This window comes from Ciona intestinalis, chromosome 14 (assembly GCF_000224145.3).
Source record: "Ciona intestinalis chromosome 14, KH, whole genome shotgun sequence".
Lineage (NCBI taxonomy): Eukaryota > Metazoa > Chordata > Ascidiacea > Phlebobranchia > Cionidae > Ciona > Ciona intestinalis.
Window position 1 is genome coordinate 2952871 of NC_020179.2, and position 20545 is coordinate 2973415.

General features: G+C 34.4%; 4 protein-coding genes across 4 annotated transcripts in view; 3 read left to right on the forward strand and 1 right to left on the reverse strand.

Moving 5' to 3' along the window:
• The window catches only part of LOC100182568 (1-acyl-sn-glycerol-3-phosphate acyltransferase epsilon), a 7063-nt gene extending 755 nt beyond the window's left edge, over positions 1–6308 (forward strand). The window contains exons 2-10 of the mRNA XM_002131851.5: positions 686–842; positions 1178–1689; positions 2204–2313; positions 2943–3054; positions 3466–3627; positions 4000–4120; positions 4678–4792; positions 5241–5453; positions 5704–6308. Coding sequence (XP_002131887.1) covers positions 1592–1689; positions 2204–2313; positions 2943–3054; positions 3466–3627; positions 4000–4120; positions 4678–4792; positions 5241–5453; positions 5704–5918 — 1146 coding nt within the window. The 5' untranslated portion in view covers positions 686–842; positions 1178–1591 and the 3' untranslated portion in view covers positions 5919–6308. The remainder of the gene's footprint in view (positions 1–685; positions 843–1177; positions 1690–2203; positions 2314–2942; positions 3055–3465; positions 3628–3999; positions 4121–4677; positions 4793–5240; positions 5454–5703) is intronic.
• LOC100177100 (YJU2 splicing factor homolog) lies at positions 6168–9613 on the reverse strand. Its single transcript, XM_002131758.5, has 7 exons — positions 9431–9613; positions 9104–9204; positions 8465–8609; positions 7951–8082; positions 7545–7726; positions 6905–7022; positions 6168–6728 (listed from the first exon to the last, which is right to left on the reverse strand). Exons 1-7 carry the CDS (start codon positions 9452–9454, stop codon positions 6438–6440), a joined length of 993 nt encoding a protein of 330 aa, XP_002131794.1. The 5' UTR covers positions 9455–9613; the 3' UTR covers positions 6168–6437.
• Positions 9614–9825: 212 nt separating this feature from the next.
• Positions 9826–12149, forward strand: LOC100184936 (probable splicing factor, arginine/serine-rich 6). Its single transcript, XM_002131830.4, has 4 exons — positions 9826–10138; positions 10348–10545; positions 11178–11300; positions 11367–12149. Exons 1-4 carry the CDS (start codon positions 9927–9929, stop codon positions 11860–11862), a joined length of 1029 nt encoding a protein of 342 aa, XP_002131866.2. The 5' UTR covers positions 9826–9926; the 3' UTR covers positions 11863–12149.
• A 457-nt stretch (positions 12150–12606) lies between these two features.
• Positions 12607–20545, forward strand: part of LOC494353 (tetratricopeptide repeat protein 39C) — an 11326-nt gene continuing 3387 nt past the window's right edge. Inside the window, exons 1-13 of the mRNA XM_009862535.3 lie at positions 12607–12797; positions 13507–13555; positions 13783–13911; positions 14683–14794; positions 15310–15413; positions 16211–16326; positions 16734–16982; positions 17535–17703; positions 18279–18372; positions 18435–18489; positions 19151–19203; positions 20091–20200; positions 20501–20537. Coding sequence (XP_009860837.1) covers positions 12673–12797; positions 13507–13555; positions 13783–13911; positions 14683–14794; positions 15310–15413; positions 16211–16326; positions 16734–16982; positions 17535–17703; positions 18279–18372; positions 18435–18489; positions 19151–19203; positions 20091–20200; positions 20501–20537 — 1402 coding nt within the window. The 5' untranslated portion in view covers positions 12607–12672. The remainder of the gene's footprint in view (positions 12798–13506; positions 13556–13782; positions 13912–14682; positions 14795–15309; positions 15414–16210; positions 16327–16733; positions 16983–17534; positions 17704–18278; positions 18373–18434; positions 18490–19150; positions 19204–20090; positions 20201–20500; positions 20538–20545) is intronic.

Sequence of the window (20545 nt, forward strand, 5' to 3'; positions counted from 1 at the left end):
CACAAAGTAACATACATGGTAACTCGTAAGCTGGCGCGAGGTGTTAAACCGTGTTATAACGACTGTCGCGCGATGATAAAGTAAGTTACATTCATTCATTCAAATATATAATAGTAGCTTTTTGTTTCTACAGTTGTAATACGTAAAGTAAATGAATGCATTGCTGAAGCTCAAAACCAACGATTGTTTGCTGTGGTTGTGTATGGGGCCAAACATTACAAAGTGACAGACCTTGATTTAATTCAAACTACTGGTTATATAGACGCAGAACCTGGGGAGAAAATACGACTTGAAAAGGTGAAGTAAAGTGTTATCGTTTTAATTAAAATCATTAGTTTCGAATCAAAATCTAAAATGGGCAGTTTTTGTAAATAACTATAATGGGTCTACCAGTAATTCAAAAATAAATATCTAAAGCATGCAAAATATAGAAGTTACAAAATATAGGCTATAGGTGTAAAAATACATTAGGGCCTAATGTGTAGGCCTATGGAATAAAAAGTATATATTTGAAAAAAATCTAAAAGTGTATAAAAGCAAAATATTCTAACCAAAATAACCTACAGTAACAATTTATAAAGTTTAAAAAAATAAAATTATATATATTTATAAATGAGATTAAAATGGAACTAATTTTTTATATCAGGTTTTTATTGCTCAATTAAAGAAATAAATTTTATTTTAGGTTTTACTTGTTGGTGGAAAAGATTTCACAATTGTTGGTCGTCCGATATTGAAACGTAGTTTGGCGAAAGTAGAAGCGGTTGTGGTGGAAAAAACTCCAGGAGCTCAAAAAATAATTCAACGTTATATTAAAAAGAAAAATTTTCAAAGAAAATACGGTAAGATGTTGAATGAATGTAACTTGCTTTATCCTTGCGGAGCCGGAATGCGACAGTTCGGAATGCGACATAACACTTTTTTTATAATTTTCATGGCCGGAAAACGACAGTTTTCGTAACACTTTTTTATAATTTTTATGGCCGGAAAACGACAGTTTTTATATGTAACTTGCTTTATTTTTGCGTGGCCGGAAAACGACAGTTTTTATAAGGTGTTCTGTTTCATCCACCTTGTGCCACCTTAGGAGTTACTATGTATGTATGTATCTTTATGGGTAAATGTTGGTAAAATACTAGAGTGCACAGAGTTGTTTAAACATAAATTTATATTGCAGTTTATACACCTGTGCATACTGTGCTGAGAATAACTCGTGTAGAAGCATATCCGGGCATTGAATGAGTGGACCTTGACTTCTCATATCTATTCATTCTTCAGCATCAAATCGTTGAACTTCACTCTTTAAAATGTGGCCATAATTTTACTTGCTGTGAACAACCAACTGTAAAATTTTTGGACATTTTTGCCTTTCTAAGTTAGTTAAACAAGAAAGAGGAAAAGGATTTTTGTGCTAAACCAATCAAACACCACCTTCTGGACTTTGTTTTATCACTTTAATATCAAGCTGCTCCTTCATATTGATAATCTGTTTCATGCCTTTTTATAGCAGATAATTATTTCTGACTTGAATTTTGTTTGTAGAGCTGTTATATCATGTAGGTAGTTTATAGGTACCACACTGTTATTAATTATGTCAGTCCTTGCAAGTTTGGTACGATGTCTTGTGGCTTGTTTTGCTTGTTTGGTGATCTTCTGCTCTGTACCTGTTTATGTGGTATTACTGGTCAGGTAAGTTACATTCTAAAATTTATGACTTAATTTTTAAATATATATATGTTTTTTATTGGGGAGACTAATCTGGATTTTCATTAAAGTAAAAATAGAATTAATTATGTGAAATATTAAAACATGTGTAAAGTACGGTACATTCTGTAATTGGTAATTACCTACAGTTTAATCATACATTAAGTTGAAGGTGTGGCTTTTACCACTTATGGTAATTAAGGGATTTGCAGTAATTCTAATTATATGCTGGTGGCAATTTACAATTAAATTAAGAAGATTTTCTTGTACCATCTAAAGTAAAGCTTAATTACTCTTTAATTTTCATGAATAATCCTAGAAAATATAATATGCAACTTTTATCCTGCAATAGGTTATAAATTAATATGTTCTTTTTGCATCAATTTTTAACTAAAATTTTGTAATTTTAACTCATAAGGTGCATAAAATATGGCACCTATGTGAAAACAACTATTTCTGATAATCGCATCAGTTTTAAGAAATTATTTCAATTTTTCAGTTGGATGGTAATTTCAATCCCACTACCTGAAACATGGTTTCATATCATGGAGGATGGTTTATGGGGGTGGTATCAAAGTGTGGTGGTGTTCTTTTTCGAACACTGTACTGGTATGTTTGTTTTTATGATTGTTTCTTAAGTTGTTCAATTAATGTAAACACAGATTCTTTCACTTGTTGCAATCATTTCACATTATTTTATTCTAATTTAATGAGATTGTGTAAATGTTAAATTTAATTTGTTTGCAAGTTTATATATGTGTTTCTAACTATGTAACAAACATTCAAAAAATTATTTCAACTTAAGACTTGTGTTTTGACATAGAAACAGGCAAATGTTCAAGTCATTATTTATTAATACAAACAGCCATTTCCCAACCAAGCCTATAACCGCATAACATAAATGGCTTGTTTGTCGGCTAGGTGTAGCGACTACGCTTATTTTCCTCCAAATAAATGTAGATATGTTTTTAACTGTAATTGTGTTTTAACAACTGTAGTTTCGTCGCTATATCCTGTCTTTCGTTTAAAATATTTCTAAATCTTTACTACTGTAATTGAAGAGACAAACAAAATTATTATTGTTAAATATTATTTTTTAACTGTAAGTGTGTTTTAACGACTGTCGTTTTGTCGCTATATCCTTTCTTAACTTTAAAAAAAATATTCTTTGATTTTGCTATTGTGTAATCATTACTATTCTAACAAAAAGATATCAACACAACATTAATGTTTTATAGGAGTGGAGTTATACATAGAAGGTAACATACCAAAGATTAAGGAAAACTGCATCGTTATCAGCAATCATCAATGTTTGGTGGATTGGATTGTGGCCGACTTTGTTGCGATTCGGTAAAAAATCAACTAAAAAAACTTCCTTTTCGTACCACGTCTTATGTTAACTTGTGTTTTCTTTATACAATAGCCTTTTCAAGTTTTTATACCATAAAAAAATGTTTAATAGCCTTTTCATACCATTTCTTGGCTTATCTTAATATTTCTTTTTTTTTGCAAAAAGGTAACCTTTTTTGTCATTGCAATAATTTAACATAATACATAAAGCAATAGATTTATGTTATATTATGTTATGTATGGGTTTATATGGTTCATAATATTTTTTCATTATATTAAGTTTAACAAGAAGACAACTAGTTATAATGAAAAACTTTTTATCTCATATATATATATATATATCCATTTCTTGGCTTTTATAATATATATATATATATATATATGATTTTTGAACAATTTGTTTACCCACAGTCAAGGAATGGTAGGCCACATGCGTTATGTCTTCAAGAACAGCCTTAAATATTATCCATTGTATGGGTTTGGATTTGGAGTACATGGAGGGGTGTTTGTAAGAAGAGATGGGAAATACAATGATGACAACATGAAAAAAACACTGAATAAACTCATTAGAAGGTAATAATGTTTGTTTTTCAACTAAATACTTCTTCCAACCAACTAAATGTAAACATGTTTTTAACTGTAAGCTTGTTTTAACAACTGTTGTTTTGTCGCTATATCCTGTCTTTTCGTTTAAAAATTTCCAAATCTTCGCTACTGAAATTGAAGAGACAAATCAAAGTTATTATTATTGAATATAATTTTTTTTACCTGTAAGTGTGTTTTAAGGACTGTTGTTTTGTTGCTATATCCTGTCTTTACTTTTAAAAAATTAATATTTGCTAAAAATATATAGGTTATTATTATTTGTATCTTAAAATGAATGTAGAATTTTCAAGAGGTATGAATAGTTTTTAAGATGTATCATTGACCATTAATTTAATACAGAAAAACAAATCTATATTTCCTGGTTTACCCAGAAGGCACAAGATTTTCTCCAGCACGAAAAGACCTACTTGAAAAAAGTCAGTCATTTGCCACAAAAGCTGGTCTTCAACCGCTGTCACAGGTATTAGGCTTCTAAGCTTTCTACTATACTTATATGAATGAATGTAACTTACTTTATGCTCGCGTGGCCAGAAAGCGACAGTCGTTAAACATGGATGTGTCTCGCCCAAGAAGCAAGAACACATACCCTAACAATGGTAGCAGGGAAAAGCCTTGAACCTATTTCCTATGGGTTGGAGGCAGGCGCGCTAAGCAACTGTGCTATTTATCATGATAAATAAAAAGATTACTTAATTATTATTATACTAAAGAGTATAGATGACTTAATTATCATTGCTGATAATTAACTGTCATATATTATATTAGTATTGTGTAAGCTGACACGGGGTGTATGAACAACGGTTTTATATCGACTTCAGCATATTTGATAGTTATGTTGCAACAGCAAATGTTACGTAACAATTAATGGTAAAATGTTCCAATTCCAGGCAAAGTAATACTAAATGCAACGAGTGTGTAAGCATGTTACACTCATCCATTTATATTAGTTCTTATATTGTGCAATATATGCAGAATCTTTACACAGCTTAGCTTGTATATTTCTTGTGTATTCCCCAGGTTCTCACACCAAGAGTTAAAGCATTTGAATGTACCTTGAACACATTACGTCATCACGTTCATGCTGTTTACGATATCACAGTCATATATGAAGGAATGCAGAAACACACCAAAGGTAGCTAATAAAGTGTTATATGTAGTAAACATCTTAACATTACATACGATTTCTAATGCTTATAATATATACATTTGTAACCGCAGTAAATTGGAAAAGCTTGTTGAATGTAACTGCTTTAACCTTGCGTAGCTGAAAAACCACAGTCGTAATAATATGGGTGTCCTGTTTTTATACACCTAGTGCCAGCTTTTCAGTTTCGATGTATGTCACTTTGTGGGGGATTTTTTAGTGTTTTTTTTTTCATTATGTGTGGCTGATAATTTGAACAACCCATTAGTGACCACTGGGTTGGAGCAATCGCCGTTAAGTGTCTTGCCCAAAGACACATACGCCAACAATGTTAGCAGTGACAAGCTTTGAACCCATTACCTCTAGGTTAGAAGCAGGCGTGCTAACCACTTTGTCATAGCGCCAATTTAAAAAGTACCTGCATGTTTAAATACAGGAGATAAACGACTTGTAGCACCTACTACATGGCAGTTCATCACTGGTAAATGTCGACGGGTTTATATTCGCTTTGAGAGGTTTCCCATTGATGATGTTGTCAACTCAATCACGTCACTTAAGAGTGACAACCCTGACACTTCTGGATGTATGTTATGGTTGCATGAAAGATTTTCTAGCAAAGATAAACTTCTAAAAGACTTTTATGAAAATGGTAAGTATATTAGGGTGGGGAAGATGGGACACCTTTTCATTCTATTTTCTTCATCCATTTAGTGATAAGCAAAAAACATTTAAAGAATTATAAAACCGTATCCTTAATACTCTCATAGATCGGTATTAATTGTTTAAAACACAATCAGGATATTCGAATATTATGTGCTAAAGGTGCCCCATCTTACCCCACAGTAATATATCTTAAAAAGTTTGTGCAGTTTGAAAATGTATTGAAACATTCTTTATAGATGAGACTTCAAGTCAAGCTATGCAAAAGAAAGCTTCACCTTTAAGCAATGGTTCAAGATGTGTTCTGCCATTATCACAGACACTACCCTCTGCACTTAGTATTATGATACTTACTTCTATGATGTTATATTTTCCTTTGACGAGAAGCTTAATGATATGTATTAGTACATTTGGTACAGCTCTATGCGGTTTTTATGCGCATGTTTTCTTTTAAACAACTTTAATATAGTTTTAGTACAATCACATGTATATGCACTAGTAACATGTCAGAGATTTGATACAGCCGTTACTACGCTTTATTTTTAGCTGCTGCCCAAGGCTTCACTTGTGATTATATCACTGTAAATATTTCTCTAGTACAACTTTGCTATACCTGTCTGTACTCAGATTTATTTATTTTATAGCAACATATTGTTTCTTAAGCTTTTCTGTAAGAAGCAACACAGATATTTTGTATTTTTTCAGCGATGGTATTTATGAATCTGCTAGTTTAAATGCTTTGTATTGCATTTTATTGATTTATGCACATTAAAAAAATGTTTTAAGTTTTTGACTACTGCACCTTTTGAACAGGTGGTATTCACTATGTTATAAAAACTCTATATTAAAATGGGTATTGATTTATGCAGAAAAAAATGTTTTAATTTTTTGATTACTGCACCACGCACCCCTTAAACAGGTTAGAGTATTCATTTTGTTTTAAAAACCTAATGTTAAAATGAGGCTACAGAATTTAGTCCGAATCTGTTTCATTGCTACTACTGTTACTTCCATAACCACCAAGTAAGGATAAACCAACTGGTTTTGCAGGTTCAGTAGTTTTACTCTTAGTGGCTCCAACTCCATTTAGATTTTCAGGATTGTCTTTTACAGGCTGCTCCAGTTTTTTATGAGTGTTTTGGGAAGTACTTGGTTCATTGTTTGAAGCTTTGGTCGTTTTTCTCACTATTCCCAGCAATGCCGCAGTTTTCTTTTTTGATTTCACATCAAGTTTCTGCATTTTGCTTGTGGACGCCTCACCGCTCTGTTACAAAAAATAAACATTAGAAAATATTGATTAAAAGTAAAAGTTCGGGTGACACCCACCGTTCGCCTATGTGTACACTGGCACCTTTTGAGCATATTTTTATCAGCGTATTACTATAGTAAAAAAGTGAATAGTTTTTGAGAAAAATGGAGATATGCAATCTTTTCCCCTACATCAGTTAGGATGCTGGATGCCTCTATTGGTCGTTTCTTTGTGTCCGGAGTCTTCTTATCTTCTTCATCACTGTCATCATCCTGTAATCTCCGGATCATATGGTTATCAAAAATTTTCCTAAAGAGGACAGACATGAAGTTATCTTCTGTTGGTTTGGTTAGAGTACTTGTTTATGGAGCATCAAACAAATGTTTTGTTTCAACAACTGTTGTTTTGTCGCTATATCCTGTCTTTTCGTTTAAAAAATTTCTAAATCTTTGCTACCGGCATCGAAGAGTCAAATAAAGTTATTATTATTATTATTAAAATGACCACAACATCTGAAGGGGAAATGTTATTAAATTTTTTTACCAAAACCCAGAAAAATTAATTAATTAATGTGGAAACGAAAGCCTTTTGCTTGGCTTGTTTTTGTTTGTATAGACCCTTAACAGCCGGGTAAAAGCGGTTTTACTTATAAAACTTTGGAGCTAAATATATTAATGTCACTCCCGTTTTAAAAGCTGGGGTAACAGGCATGAGGAAACTAAAATGTTACACTTATGCTTATAGTATTACCATGCTTCGAGTTTTACATTGCGCTGAATTCTGCAACAATATGGGTTTCCCTAACATTATATCTATAACAACATCTCGTACCTTACTTCTTCATCCTCCTCTTGCTTCAACCTCGCAATTCTCTCTTCTTCTGACTCCTGGCGTTTCCGTAGCAACCCATCATAATCAAGACCAGCCACACGTTCATTCAACTCCCGTAACTCCTCCAAACTCTCCATCATTTCCATCTCCCGCTTCGAATCCCGAGTTCTGATCTCCAACATCTTAAAAGGAAGAAAATTAAAATACATAATGGTACAGTGCAGTGGTTAGCAAGTCTGCTTCTAACTCAAGAGGTCATGGGTTCAAGGCTTGACCCTGCTATTATTGTGGGTGTGTGTGTGTGTCTTTGGACAAAGCGTTCCCTTCAACATTGTTCAAGACCAAGATATTAGCAATACATGGCTACTGCTGTATTGTGGTATAATTACAGTTGTCTCATCCCTACCTTCATTGGATTAGCTTCATCTGCATCTTTTTTCTCCTGTAGTCGTTTCTCTTCTTGTTCCAACAACTTTTCTGCCTCAAAATTCCTCGTAGCCCCATGTTCGATTGCATAATCCATATTCTCAGGGTCAGTCTAAAAGAAAACAGTTTTATAATAACAATAACAACATTATTTGTCTATTCGATTACGATAGGGAAGATTTAAAAATATTTTAAACAAAAAGACAGGATATAGCAACAAAACAACAGTTGTTAAAACAGGCTTACAGTTAAAAACATATTTATCTCGTTGGAAGAAAATAAGCGTGGTCACTACACTTAGCAGACAAACAAATTTATGTTTAATTAATAATTATCAATTATTATCAAGTTAGTCTTCTAATCTAATGGAAACAAAAGTTCGCGCAAAGATACATCTCGTTCAGTGGGTTTATTACTAGAAAAAAAGTCAAAATCAATATCAAACATGTTCAAAATATTTTTAGTAATAATAAAGCTTTGATAGTCGTAATGACCTTGAATGTAATTTCCGCCACGCATTTTGTGCATTTGATATAGAATCTGTAGATCCTTAGACCAAGATAATCTTCAGTCTGGACAGTTTCCATTCTAGCGTTAAATTTCGTTCCTTTGTAGATGTAATTGCCACAGGTTTTGCATCTGTAATAGAACAATAAATAAACATTTATGCTAAGTATGTTCAAACTGACACATTAAAGTTTTACAGCATGAAAATAACAATGAATGAGTTTATGAGTGTAACTTATTTACCCATACATGGCAAAGACATTCATTGTAACACAGGTGTTCTTTTTTCATACACCTTGTGCTTGCTTACAAGTTACCACGTATGTAACTTTGTGGGTGATGTTTTTGAGGTGAGAGTTTTTACTTTATACATGGCTGACAATTTGGACAACCCATTAGTGACCACTGGGTTGGAGGAATTGTTATTAATTATCTTTCTCAGAAACACATATGACCGAAATTGTAGCAGCGACAGGCCTTAAACTCGTAACCTCTAGGTTAGAGACAGGTGCGCTAATCATTATGCTAGGCACCAGGAAAGAAGCATTGCTACATAATATTCCGTCACAACAAAACAATTTTACAAGGGGAAAAGCTAGGACACATACTACAGAATTGACATATACCTCATATGAAATGGGGCCATAACACGGATAACATATTGTCTGTCTTTGGCTCGCTTAAGCTTGGGTATTTTAGAAGGATCATAATCAGGAGGGTAGTATTTCTGCAAAGAGATTTGACTGATTTAGCTTGTAAATGTGGTAATATTGTATATGGTAAATACGTTTTTGGATTAATAAACAGAATTACAGTTAAAAGAATAACAAATAGTATTTCTGTAAGAGATTTGACTGATTTAGCTTGAAAAATTGGAAACTATGCATAGTAAGTAAAGGAGTTTTTAAATTTTCAAACAGAAATACAGTTAAAAGAATAATGAATAAACGTACGTTTAGAACTTTTCGTTCGGACATACTGCTTTGTCAGTTTATCACAAAAACGAATCAAAAAATTCCGTATTTCTTCTAAATCTGGTAAAAACAGAGACTTGACGTTGTATATTTGAATGTATATATACACACAGTATAAGCTTATTTTATTGCAAACAAACCAAACAGACGTAAACACAACACAAGACACTCGGATATCAAAACACAAACACGCTACTACTCCCCAATCATATTCGTTCCGCTTGCTTTGCTCTTTATTACGTCACCAACACTCGCCGCTTCTTTTTTATGACGTCAGAAAAAATGGCGCCATTGCGATAGAAGGAAGTTTGTGACAAAGCGATGTCTAATTTGCCTGTTTTGCGGATAAGAAAATCGCATTTAAAAGAGCCACTGTGCATTTATTTTTCATTTCTTTATACATAAGCGTCTGTCTTATTATTTTTTTATAACTTTTTAATAGATTTAGTTTTTACCAGTACGCAGATTTGTTAAAATGTCGTCGAGGTCATTTCGTGCGAGCTCCGATCGAAAAGTTTACGTTGGCAATCTTGGAACGCACGCATCAAGAGAGGATCTTGAAGAAGAATTCAGCTACTACGGAAGATTGGACAGCGTTTGGGTCGCAAGAAACCCTCCAGGTTTTGCGTATGTTCTTTTCGAAGATGCCCGAGATGCAAAAGATGCCGTTCGTGGATTAGATGGAAAGTAAGATATATTGTTAAAAACTTCAATATTATTTTGAGCTTTTTTCCAATATTGTACATATTGCTACAGAAACTTATGTCGTTTTTATATATTTTACTGTTTATTTGAAACTAATTATTATACTAAACACATTTTTTGAAGGAGATTGCCATTGTTATAGATTTCACTGTTTATTTGAAACTAAATATGTTCTTTTACCCCATTTTCAGAATAATTTGCGATCGAAAAGTAAGAGTTGACATTTCAAACTCCCGAAGTACCGGTCGGCCTGCACGACGTGGTCCTGCTCCATATGATAGATATGGAGGAGGAGGTGGTGGTGGAAACCGAGGGTTTCGAAGCGATATGAGATGTTACAACTGCAGCGAGACCGGTCACTTTGCACGTGATTGCCCAAGGTCTAGAGGGTAAGCTTAAAATTGTTTTGTTTAATTGCGGTTACTTTATTATCTTGTTAGAAGTATAGGTTTTAAGGTTTACTTTGATGATCCTTCAACCCAACAATCATTGATGTGAACATTGCGCTCTCTTATGGCACAGCTGAGTATGGAAACCTCACCAAAATATAATATTATAATTTGAAACAATTCATAAGCTATTAATTTAATTCCAAACTTTGCCGTGTCAAACTTTTAACTGAGCATATCACTGCCCTTCTAGGCTGATTTTCATGTCACCGAGTGTACATTATTGATACGAGGCCCATGTACGTGGTGCACAGTGGCTCAGAGCGCCTAATGAACGATAGAGGGCATGAACGATATGTGATCGTGGTGCAGTGTGCGTTTTTGTTCGGTGCGAGTGATCGCAGAATGAATGACCCGAGATCGGCTGAACTATTACAGCGCGCTTCTCAACGATTAGGAATTTAGTGGTGGCTTTTCAGTGTTTGGCAAGTAATAACCTATTTACGTCAATTCGTCATCACATGCAATGCACCAAAGGCCACTTTTTCTTCAAGTTAAATTTTTCTATTTATTATCCGGGCAATACGTTGGTATCATGAGCAGCATGTGACTCATTTGCTTCATTTTCTCAGTGTGGGTAGGCGTCGCCGCTCCCGCTCTTATTCTAGGTCCCGTTCACGATCTCGATCCTACTCCAAGTCCAGATCTCGTAGTCCAAGGAGAAAGAGATCACGCAGAAGTCGATCGCGCAGCACGTAAGTTATGATTGAATCATTTAATAAAATGTGGGAAACAGTTTTATCATCTTTCTGTTTCTTAAGATCAAGTGCTGAGCGCAAAAGTCGCAGCCCAAGAAAATCAAGTCGTGAAGATCGTCGACGTAGGACCAGATCTGATCGCTCCAGCCGTTCCAGATCAAAATCGGAAGATAAGAAAGGTTCTCGTTCCCGTTCAAGAAGTCGTGACAAAGATCGGAAGAGTCGCTCTCGATCCAAATCCGTGGAGTATATTGAGAAGAGGGATTCTAGAAGTCGATCACGCAGTGCTGATAAATCAAAGAAGAGCAGATCAAAATCTCTGGATCGATCCAGGGATCGCAGTGCCTCAAGGAGCAGATCTCGTAGCAGGAGTCCTCGGGGTAATAAATCTAAAAGTAGGTCCAGATCTCGTACCCCAGTGAATGGTGTCGAGAATGGAAATTCTCCACGGAATCGCAGTAGATCTCGTTCTAGGAGCAAAGATAATGCACCCGAAGATGAGAGGCAAAAAGAACATTCCAGATCACCGAGTCCCAATCGCTCTGATAATGAAAACTGATGATATTTTTAAAAAATTCGACCAACGCATAATTTCTGTTCAATGACAGAAATGGTTCATTTTTGTATCCGCTGAACTGCAAACATTCCTAAAACGTTTGGGATCTTTTTATCCGATAAACTGTAACTTTTACACATGATCATCAATAATTACAGTTTAAGTTTTAAGTTAATTTTATGAACACTAGATCTTTGTATTGTCACCATACTCGAAAATGCGTCATTTGAAAATCTTGTAAATTAGTTCGACCATCAAGTGTAAATAAAACGTTTGTGTAGTTCATATAATATAAAGTTTTCAAAACGTTAAAACAAAAGTACGTGGGTGCAAGAACAGGTAAGGTATATTGTTTATAGGTAAGGTATATTGGTTATTAAAATATTTACCTTTAGTTTGTTAGGGTTTGTAGACTAGTTCAGCTGTGGGCGTACTAACCCTCAATTTGTTTATATTTTTAAGTAATGATTCAACTAAGGGAAAAAGGTATAATTCCGGATTAAAAATGTGGGGAGGAAAAAAGAAATGGTTATTATTTCATGCTTGGCCACGTGGTTAAAACGCAGTCATCCATAACAACATTTGTTTTGAGAAATCCAAGAATTGTTTGTTGTTCATTTTAGTCGATCATGATAAAAGCATTGAGTAGAGGTCGTTTGTTTATATACACTGTATGTACCTTTACGTGAGAAAGAGTATTACTATCAAAAATTGCACATATTTTATATTTCTGTCCACGATTTTTAACCAGGTAGTAAACGGAAAGTACCAAAATAAAAAAAGTTATATTAATATTTGTAGCAAATGATTTAAATGGCAAATCCAGGAACCATAGAACTACCGCCCGACTTTGAAGATCACATTTTAGCTCACGAAGGAATAGCATTGATGTTAAATAATGGCTTCAAAGAGTCTCAAGCATTATTTGCAAAATTCAAGTAAGGAATCAGGGATATAGATAGACCATTGTAATGTTTTAGTTCTTTGTTTTTACTTTGTGAAGAGTCCATTCCCTTATTATATGCTAACTCAGTATATGCTAACTCAGCGGTTCATAGACTGCGGTCCATACAGCAGTTTCAGAAAGTCTGGATAGTAGAGTCTTATCGTATTTGATCGTTTTTGCTTTTTCTTTCATTGGCGTGTTTTTGCATTTTTCCTATAGCATTCTTTCATCTTTATAGAGCCGCAATATATATTAAAATTGCAAAGGGTCCCCCAAGCAAAATTTTAAAATAGTTTGGGAACCTCTGTGCTAACCCATATAACCCTTAACTACCAACCTCTAACATTTTCCACCAGCCTAATCTGTAACGTACCAGAAGATTCTTTACTATTGGCTTTCATTCATACCACTTACTAGTGGAAAATCATCCACTAAGTACCATACAGGGTAACTCGTTAAGGTGACTGTACACAGTATCCGGAATTTGTCCGCTTTGTCCTGATTTCGCTGCCGCAAGCTGAATTGGACACGGGTTTGCATACGACTTCGCAAGCAAATTCGCACGCCGGATACTGTGTACAGCCACCTTAAGCTGTCACAAGGTGTATGAAACAGAACACCTGTGTTATAATCACAATCATTTCCAGCCATTCAAGGATAAAGCAAGTTACATTTATTCATTCCTACGTTTTATTTCACAGAGACAGCAGTCCATTGATGAGTGCTGGCTCCAGCTTTGTCTGTTTTATGGTAAGTTATTTCTAAATACTGTTTTTTATTCTTTCTTATAGTATATTTACTTATTTTTATGTTTTGAAATGCTTTTACTTTTTCATACCCCCTCGATCTAATTTAAAAAGATTGTAAACATTTTGTGGTGTTAGTGAAATATCTCCCCCACATTATCTGCTTACCAGTAACCAATAACCCTTAACTAATAACTAACCAAAAACCCCACATATTTCATATATTTTCAGCAAGGTTTAATGAGTTTTGAAGATGACAAGTTAGAAGAAGCAGTCACTGCTTTAAAATCGACACAAAAGTTATGCAATAACGCAGAGGACGATATACTTGATGTTTTAAAAAACAAATTCAGAAAAAAGGTGCTACTGTCATATATTTTATTATTGTTACAAAATTAATACATTATGATATAATTTGATTTTAGATGTCACTTAAGATTTGACTGAATAATTAAATTTAACGGAGTAGGTAACAAACAAAAATGCCCGTTTTAGTGTAAAAATGTCTGTTTTGGTGTAAAAATGTCTGTTTTGGTAAAACAATGTCTGCTCTGGTGGGAAAAATGTCTGTTTTAGGAGTTAAAAATACATTAGGAATATGCTGAAGTTGTGCTCGGGTTCGCCGAGCACTGAGCCTTAACGAAAAGCAATGAGCCCGAGCACCTATGACATCACCAAGCAGGTGCTCAGGCTCGGCGCTCTGCAAAAAAAGGAGGCGCTCGGGCACAAGGTTTTGAGTGTAGGCTCGGCTTGACACATCCTTGTAATACATTGTCCGCGTATTCATTGAATGGGTACTCAGGCAAGCAACCGTCTAAATTATGGATTCCTTTAATTAAATCCCTATTCCCATGTGTCACATCCAACAAAGAATTTAATTGGAAACTCTTATTTTCAATTTATTCAAATTAGCTTCGTCCAAAACAATTTGGACCACCTGATTTTACCTGCACTACAGAGTAATTATAATGTAATCAGGTATTGGTTCTTTTACATTGTTTCAAAAATACCTAAATGATAGGAATCAGTTTCTTATACTGGGCTAGTTTTAAAGTCAATAATATTCTGGTGTAGTAACTGTTTTTATTGCACACCCAAAACACATATAATACTTTACTGCTTTGTCTTCAGGCACCAAAGAAAAAACCTTTATCAATCGAATCTGTGTTACAAAGAAGAATCATTGTTGGTGATTGTTACTTGTACATTGCTCTTATATACTTCATAAAACAGGATCTCACAGGTAGGACCAAAAATAATAAACATAATCTGCAATGTATGACTGCAAGATCTTTATTTTAAAGGGGGTCTAGTATTTTTAAACATGGGCTGTTGTGTGCGTATGTGTTCTTGGGCAAGACACTTAACAGCAATTGCTCCAACCGAGTGGTCACTAATGCGTTTTCCGAATTAACAGCCATTCTTAAAAGAAAAAAAAATTCAAAAAAATAATCACTTACAAAGTAACATACATAATATGTACATGGTAACTAGTAAGCTGGCACAAGGTGTATGAAACAGAACACCTGTGTTATAACGACTGTGGTTTTACACCCACGCGAGGATTAAGTAAGTTACATTCATACATTCATTTTTCCGTCAGTTTCAGTATAATCATGACAGCACGAATGAAATGTGTATCTCCGGTCTGTCAAAACATTAAGATCTAAATATAGCTATAAAGATAACAACTCTGGTTTATTGGTTAACAACTTACAGGAAGTTATCTTAGCTTTATTTAACCACCACATTGTGTAGGTTATATAAAAGGTGGCTGGATGCTTAGGAAAGCGTGGAAGGTTTATGAAAGATGCCACAAACAAATCGTGGAATTGTTGAAACAACATGAAGTGGAACTTTCTGTGAGTTGTTATTTTATATATAGTAGAAAGGGGGAAAATGGGACACTTTTTTAATATGTTTTCCCCCCAGTTTGGTTGTAAACAATGAACATCCAAGCAATTATAAAACCGTATCCTCACGACTTTCATAGGCCGTTGTTAATTGTTTAAAACACGATCAGGATATTATGCCCTAAAGGTGTCCCATCTTCCCCCACCATACTGTATATCTCTGGCAAAATTTAAAATATATTCATATCAATTGTGGTACCTGTAATTCCAAGGTAAACATATAAATTTAATACAGATATATGCAGTATAGTAGGGTGAAGGAAGATAGGACAACTTTTCATTGTATTTTCTCTTCCCATTTGGTAGTAAAAAAGGACCATTTATTAAGAATTATAAAACCGTATCCTAATGACTCCCATAGATTGTTGTTAATTGTTTAAAACACGATCAGGATATTTGGATATTATGCGCTAAAGGCGTTCCATTTTCCCCCACCTTACTATATGTATATTGCAGGTATTACTTTAATGTACAGGTAGCATTAGAATACAGTATGAAAGTAAATGCAACTATGCAAGACTGTGTGGGTATCACTACTGTTTATAAATGATTAACTTAACATGTACCTTGCTTCACAACACGCTTACAGTTAAAAACATATTTTAATTGAAAGAAAATAAGCATGGTCGCTACACCTAGCAAACAAACGAACCATTTATGTTTGGTTATTATCAAGTTAAACTTCCAATAGAAACAACTACTTTTATCTACCTATGTATTTTACTTCAGCTTGTATTTTATTTTAGACCACAGCAGATGTTGGTTTTGTGAATGGCAATGGAGAAGCAGGAGATTCCATTCCACCAGAACTCCCACATTCCGAGTCAACATCAAGTCTATCATCAAATGAAGATGATATCATGTAATTTATTATTGAATAATTTCATATTTAAAACAAAAATGTAAACAGACAAAACAAATTAATTTGGTTTTCCCCTAGCCTTGGGATGTTCTGGCGACTTAATAGGCCACCTTTGGCCCTGATACTAGGTCCCCTGGGTGTCTGACGTGACTATAGAACCTTACTCATTTAGAATAGAATTGATTCCTAATTAAAAAGAACAGTATATATATAATTGAAAATATAATGATAATGTTTTCTGTTTTTGATTCTATATTGTATAATGCAATAATTACTTTATCATGAGAAAAAGTCTGGCCTTTTAGTTTCAATCCATTCTATATAGGCTTTCCGAGGGCCTGATTTTAGGCCAAATTTGGCCCGTTACCCTAACCCTCAACTGGCTTTCTTACGCTACCATCTTGTAGGAAAGAAGAATTGGAGTTACCGGCTGCGTCCTCTTTCCCAAGCAATGGTACGGACCAGAAATCAACTCTTCTTCGTCTTTATGGAGCTGTGTGTTTTGGTTACGGAGCAATTAATTTATGCGTGTCGCTTATTCCTCAAAACCTGCTACGTATCGTTAACATGATGGGGTTCTCAGGAGATGGGGTCGCTGGCATGCGAGCATTACAAGTTGCGTGTGACAGTGAAGACATGAAGGCTCCTCTTGCAATGTATGTAACTGAATGAATGAGTTTAACTTAATTTATCCTCGCGTGGTTTGAAAACGACTAGTGTTATAAGGCAGGTGTTCTGTTTCATACACCTCGTGGCAGCTTACGACTTACCGTGTATGTTACTTTGTGGGCGATTCTTTTTTGTGTATGCTTGATAATTTGGACAACCTATTTGTGACCACTGGGTTGGAGCAATCGTCATTAAGTGGCTTGCTTGAGGACATTTCGCCCACAATGCTAGCTGTGACGAGCCTTGAACCCATTACCACTGGGTTAGAGGCAGGCTCGCTAACCACTGTGCCACGGCGCCGTACAAAATCTAAGTTTGGTTTGTTAACAAAACGGTCATATTATCTAAGCATAATATGTTTGTGTTTGTGAGTTGAAATGCACATTGCAATTTTCATCTATTCTTACCCTTATAAAGTGACCTTATAAATAGTACTTTCAATTATTGGAAGAGCTTTTTAGCCTTATGATTTCTTCTTTAAACATTTACAAAAATAAATCGAGCCTAATTTCTGAAAACTTTATTTTAATGATTCTTAGGTTGTGTTTGTTATGGTACCATACTGTTGTTCGTCCTTTCTTTTCTGTGGATGGTGATGTCGCAGATGCTGGTCTTCCAGAGGCTGAGCGACTCTTAGAGATAAACCAGGAGAAGTATCCAACTTCTTCCCTGGTCCTCTTCTTCCAAGGAAGAGTCCGAAGATGCAAGGTTTGTCTTCTATTCTGTATGGGTGAGGTCCTGGGATTTGGGCCATATTTTGCCCATTACCCCAACACCCACTGCTTTCATAGGTCGTAAAGAATCGTATAGTAGGGTGGTGGTAGATAGGACATTTTTTTTTCTTTTTTCGTCACAACTGGTAGTAAACAAAGAACATCAAAGAATTATAAAACCTTATCCTCACGACTTTCACAGATTCTTTAAAACAAGATCAGGATTCAGGATATTTGGATATTATGTGCTTAAGGTGTCCCATCTTTCCCCACAGTACTATACTGCATATATTGCACATTGTTGAAACATTGGTACTTAAACAATTGCCAGAAGAAATTTTTTAGAAAAGTAGAAAACAATAATTATGTAGTTAACAGTTTTCATACTGTGTTTATACATTGGTTATGATATATTGTGCTCTTTTTGCATAATAATACAACTTTACAAATCCAATAGATAGCATTTAAAAAATTAAATTTAGTTCTAATGAATATTCTGGCTGTTTTGGTAGACAGTTGTCAATGTACTTCCACCTATGAAATGTCAAGTCTAATCAATTTCCCTCATAGAGAGATGTCAATGGTGCTTTAGAATCTCTTCAAGCTTCTTATGACCAGGCTCAAGAGCAGAGAGAGCTACAACTCCTGTGTTCATATGAAATAGGTATTATTTATATTTTTGTATTAAATTTTTAATTTTTATGACTTTACTTTACTTTTCAACAGGCTGGTGTTGCATTATGCAGTTAAACTGGGAGCGAGCTTTGGAAAATATTGTCAGGTTTGTATTATTATTATGTTGTTTGAAATATTTCCAGTTTGGGTTGTGCAATAGAAAAAGTTTACTATATCCTAGTTTATTACCATTTCAATAAAAGTCATTAGTATTAAATGCAGTTAAAACTAAATGAAAACATATTTGATAAATTTGATACAATTTTTTTTATCATTTAATAAATTTGTTTTGAGAATATTTGGAGTGACGTTGTTAAATTGCAGTTAAAACTAAATGAAAGTTATTTGATAAATTTGATATTTTTTTTTATCATTTGATAATTTTTTTTTAATAATATTTGGAGTGACGTTGTTAAAATGCAGTTACATTCATAGTCGTCAAACATTGGGGAACCTTTTTATTTTATATTGTGAATGTAGTATACTTCAACTCTACCTATATACACTTACAACTGACATGGTTTAACCCATTTTAAGCTTTAAATTGGACTGATAAGCAAAAGATTCACATATCATCCCATGCACCCCTAGTGTTATGCCTATGCTTGTCTATATACATTTTCTTTAATACATTGGGGCATGCCTTTTCAGTTCACCTACAAATGACCTGTATTTACGATTCCTTTTATTATAAGCCCAGTGGACAGATTTTTAATCAAGATAATGCACCAGTACTTAATGGCTGCAGCTAATGCATTCTTATGTAGGTTGAAGCTGGAATCAAAATGGTCTGTATGCTACTATGCATATCTAACAGCATGTGAGTTGCATTTGATACTAAAATCTGATAGAAATTTCGTTTTTTATAAAATGTGTATTTTAATATTTTTGATAAACTGTGCACACTAATTAGGGTAAAGTTATACTTACTGTTGACCTTTCAATGTTTATTAATGAAAAACTAAGTTTAACTTAAACAAGCCAGTAAACCAAGACGAACAAAATGTAGTATTATTTTCACAATGTAAAATAAAGTAATGATAATCTAAAATGCCCTAGTCGATGTCATTCGACAATGTAACACGTGACCCATCAAATACAGTCAGGTGACCTATAGCATAGAAAAGGAAAATGATTGAGGTTAAAGTCCTACGTAATATGATAACACTTAAACTTGCCAACAAAAAGATTAATGAAACTTCAATTTTTGCATTATTGTGTCGTTGTACAAGACACTTATATTGCTCCAACCCAGTGGTCAATAAAAGGGATTTTAGAACCCTTGGTGTTGGGGTAATGTGCCAACTATGGGATAAATTGCAGGAACCCATTGTGTCAGCTGTAGGACCTCATTCACACAGAATAAAATAGTGTATGTCAGTTGTGCACTGTGGTAACGTGGTTTCATGCACTTTAGCAAGGTGTGCTATCATTGTTGGCAAATGTCTGCGGCAAAACACTTAACCGCAATTGCTCCAACCCAGTGGTCACTAATGGGTTGCTCAAATTATCAACCATACGTAAAAACAATGAAAAAAACATAAAATAATCACCCACAAAGTAACATACATGGTAACTCGTAAGCTGGCATGAGGTGTATGAAACAGAACACTCCATTTAATGACTGTCGTTTTCCAGCCATGCGAGGATAAAGCAAGTTACATACATTCATTCAGTACAATAAAATTAAGTATGATTTTCCCTTAGTGCTTGAAGGAGTGCGTGGTGACCTCAAGAAATGTCAAGAAATGATGATTGAAGTTCCGAAGTTGATGAAAAGAAAAAATAACCAGCTTGAAATGTTCGTTGTTAGAAAAGTAAGTGTATTTCTGATTCTATACATCTATGTTTTAGAGCTCTGCTTTGTCTGGATACTGATACTAATAGAAGGATAGGCATATGTGTCGTTGGGCAAGTCACTTAGCAAACATTTTTTTAACTCAGTGGTAACTTTTTGCTTGTAGGCTTGTAGCACTATGGGTGTCGGGATAGTGGGCCACCTGCCCTAAATCTAAGGTCCCATGAAATGTTTTGCTGTAGGACCTCNACCGACTATGAATACAATATGGTTCTGCCTGCTATATAGCAACTGTATCAAATTAATTAATTATTTCCAGGCAAAAGTTTTCCAGAAGATTCCACCAACAGATGAACATTGAACG

Excerpts from the sequence above, each read along its gene's own strand:
- LOC100184936 (XM_002131830.4), top strand. The coding sequence starts at position 9,927 with ATGTCGTCGAGGTCATTTCGTGCGAGCTCCGATCGAAAAGTTTACGTT. Across the intron at positions 10,139-10,347 it reads GTTCGTGGATTAGATGGAAA|AATAATTTGCGATCGAAAAG; the intron begins GTAAGATATATT and ends CCCCATTTTCAG. Across the intron at positions 10,546-11,177 it reads GATTGCCCAAGGTCTAGAGG|TGTGGGTAGGCGTCGCCGCT; the intron begins GTAAGCTTAAAA and ends TCATTTTCTCAG.
- LOC100177100 (XM_002131758.5), bottom strand. The coding sequence starts at position 9,454 with ATGTCCGAACGAAAAGTTCTAAAC. Across the intron at positions 7,727-7,950 it reads ATGAAGCTAATCCAATGAAG|ATGTTGGAGATCAGAACTCG; the intron begins GTAGGGATGAGA and ends CTTCCTTTTAAG. Across the intron at positions 7,023-7,544 it reads GAGGAGGATGAAGAAGTAAG|GAAAATTTTTGATAACCATA; the intron begins GTACGAGATGTT and ends TGTCCTCTTTAG.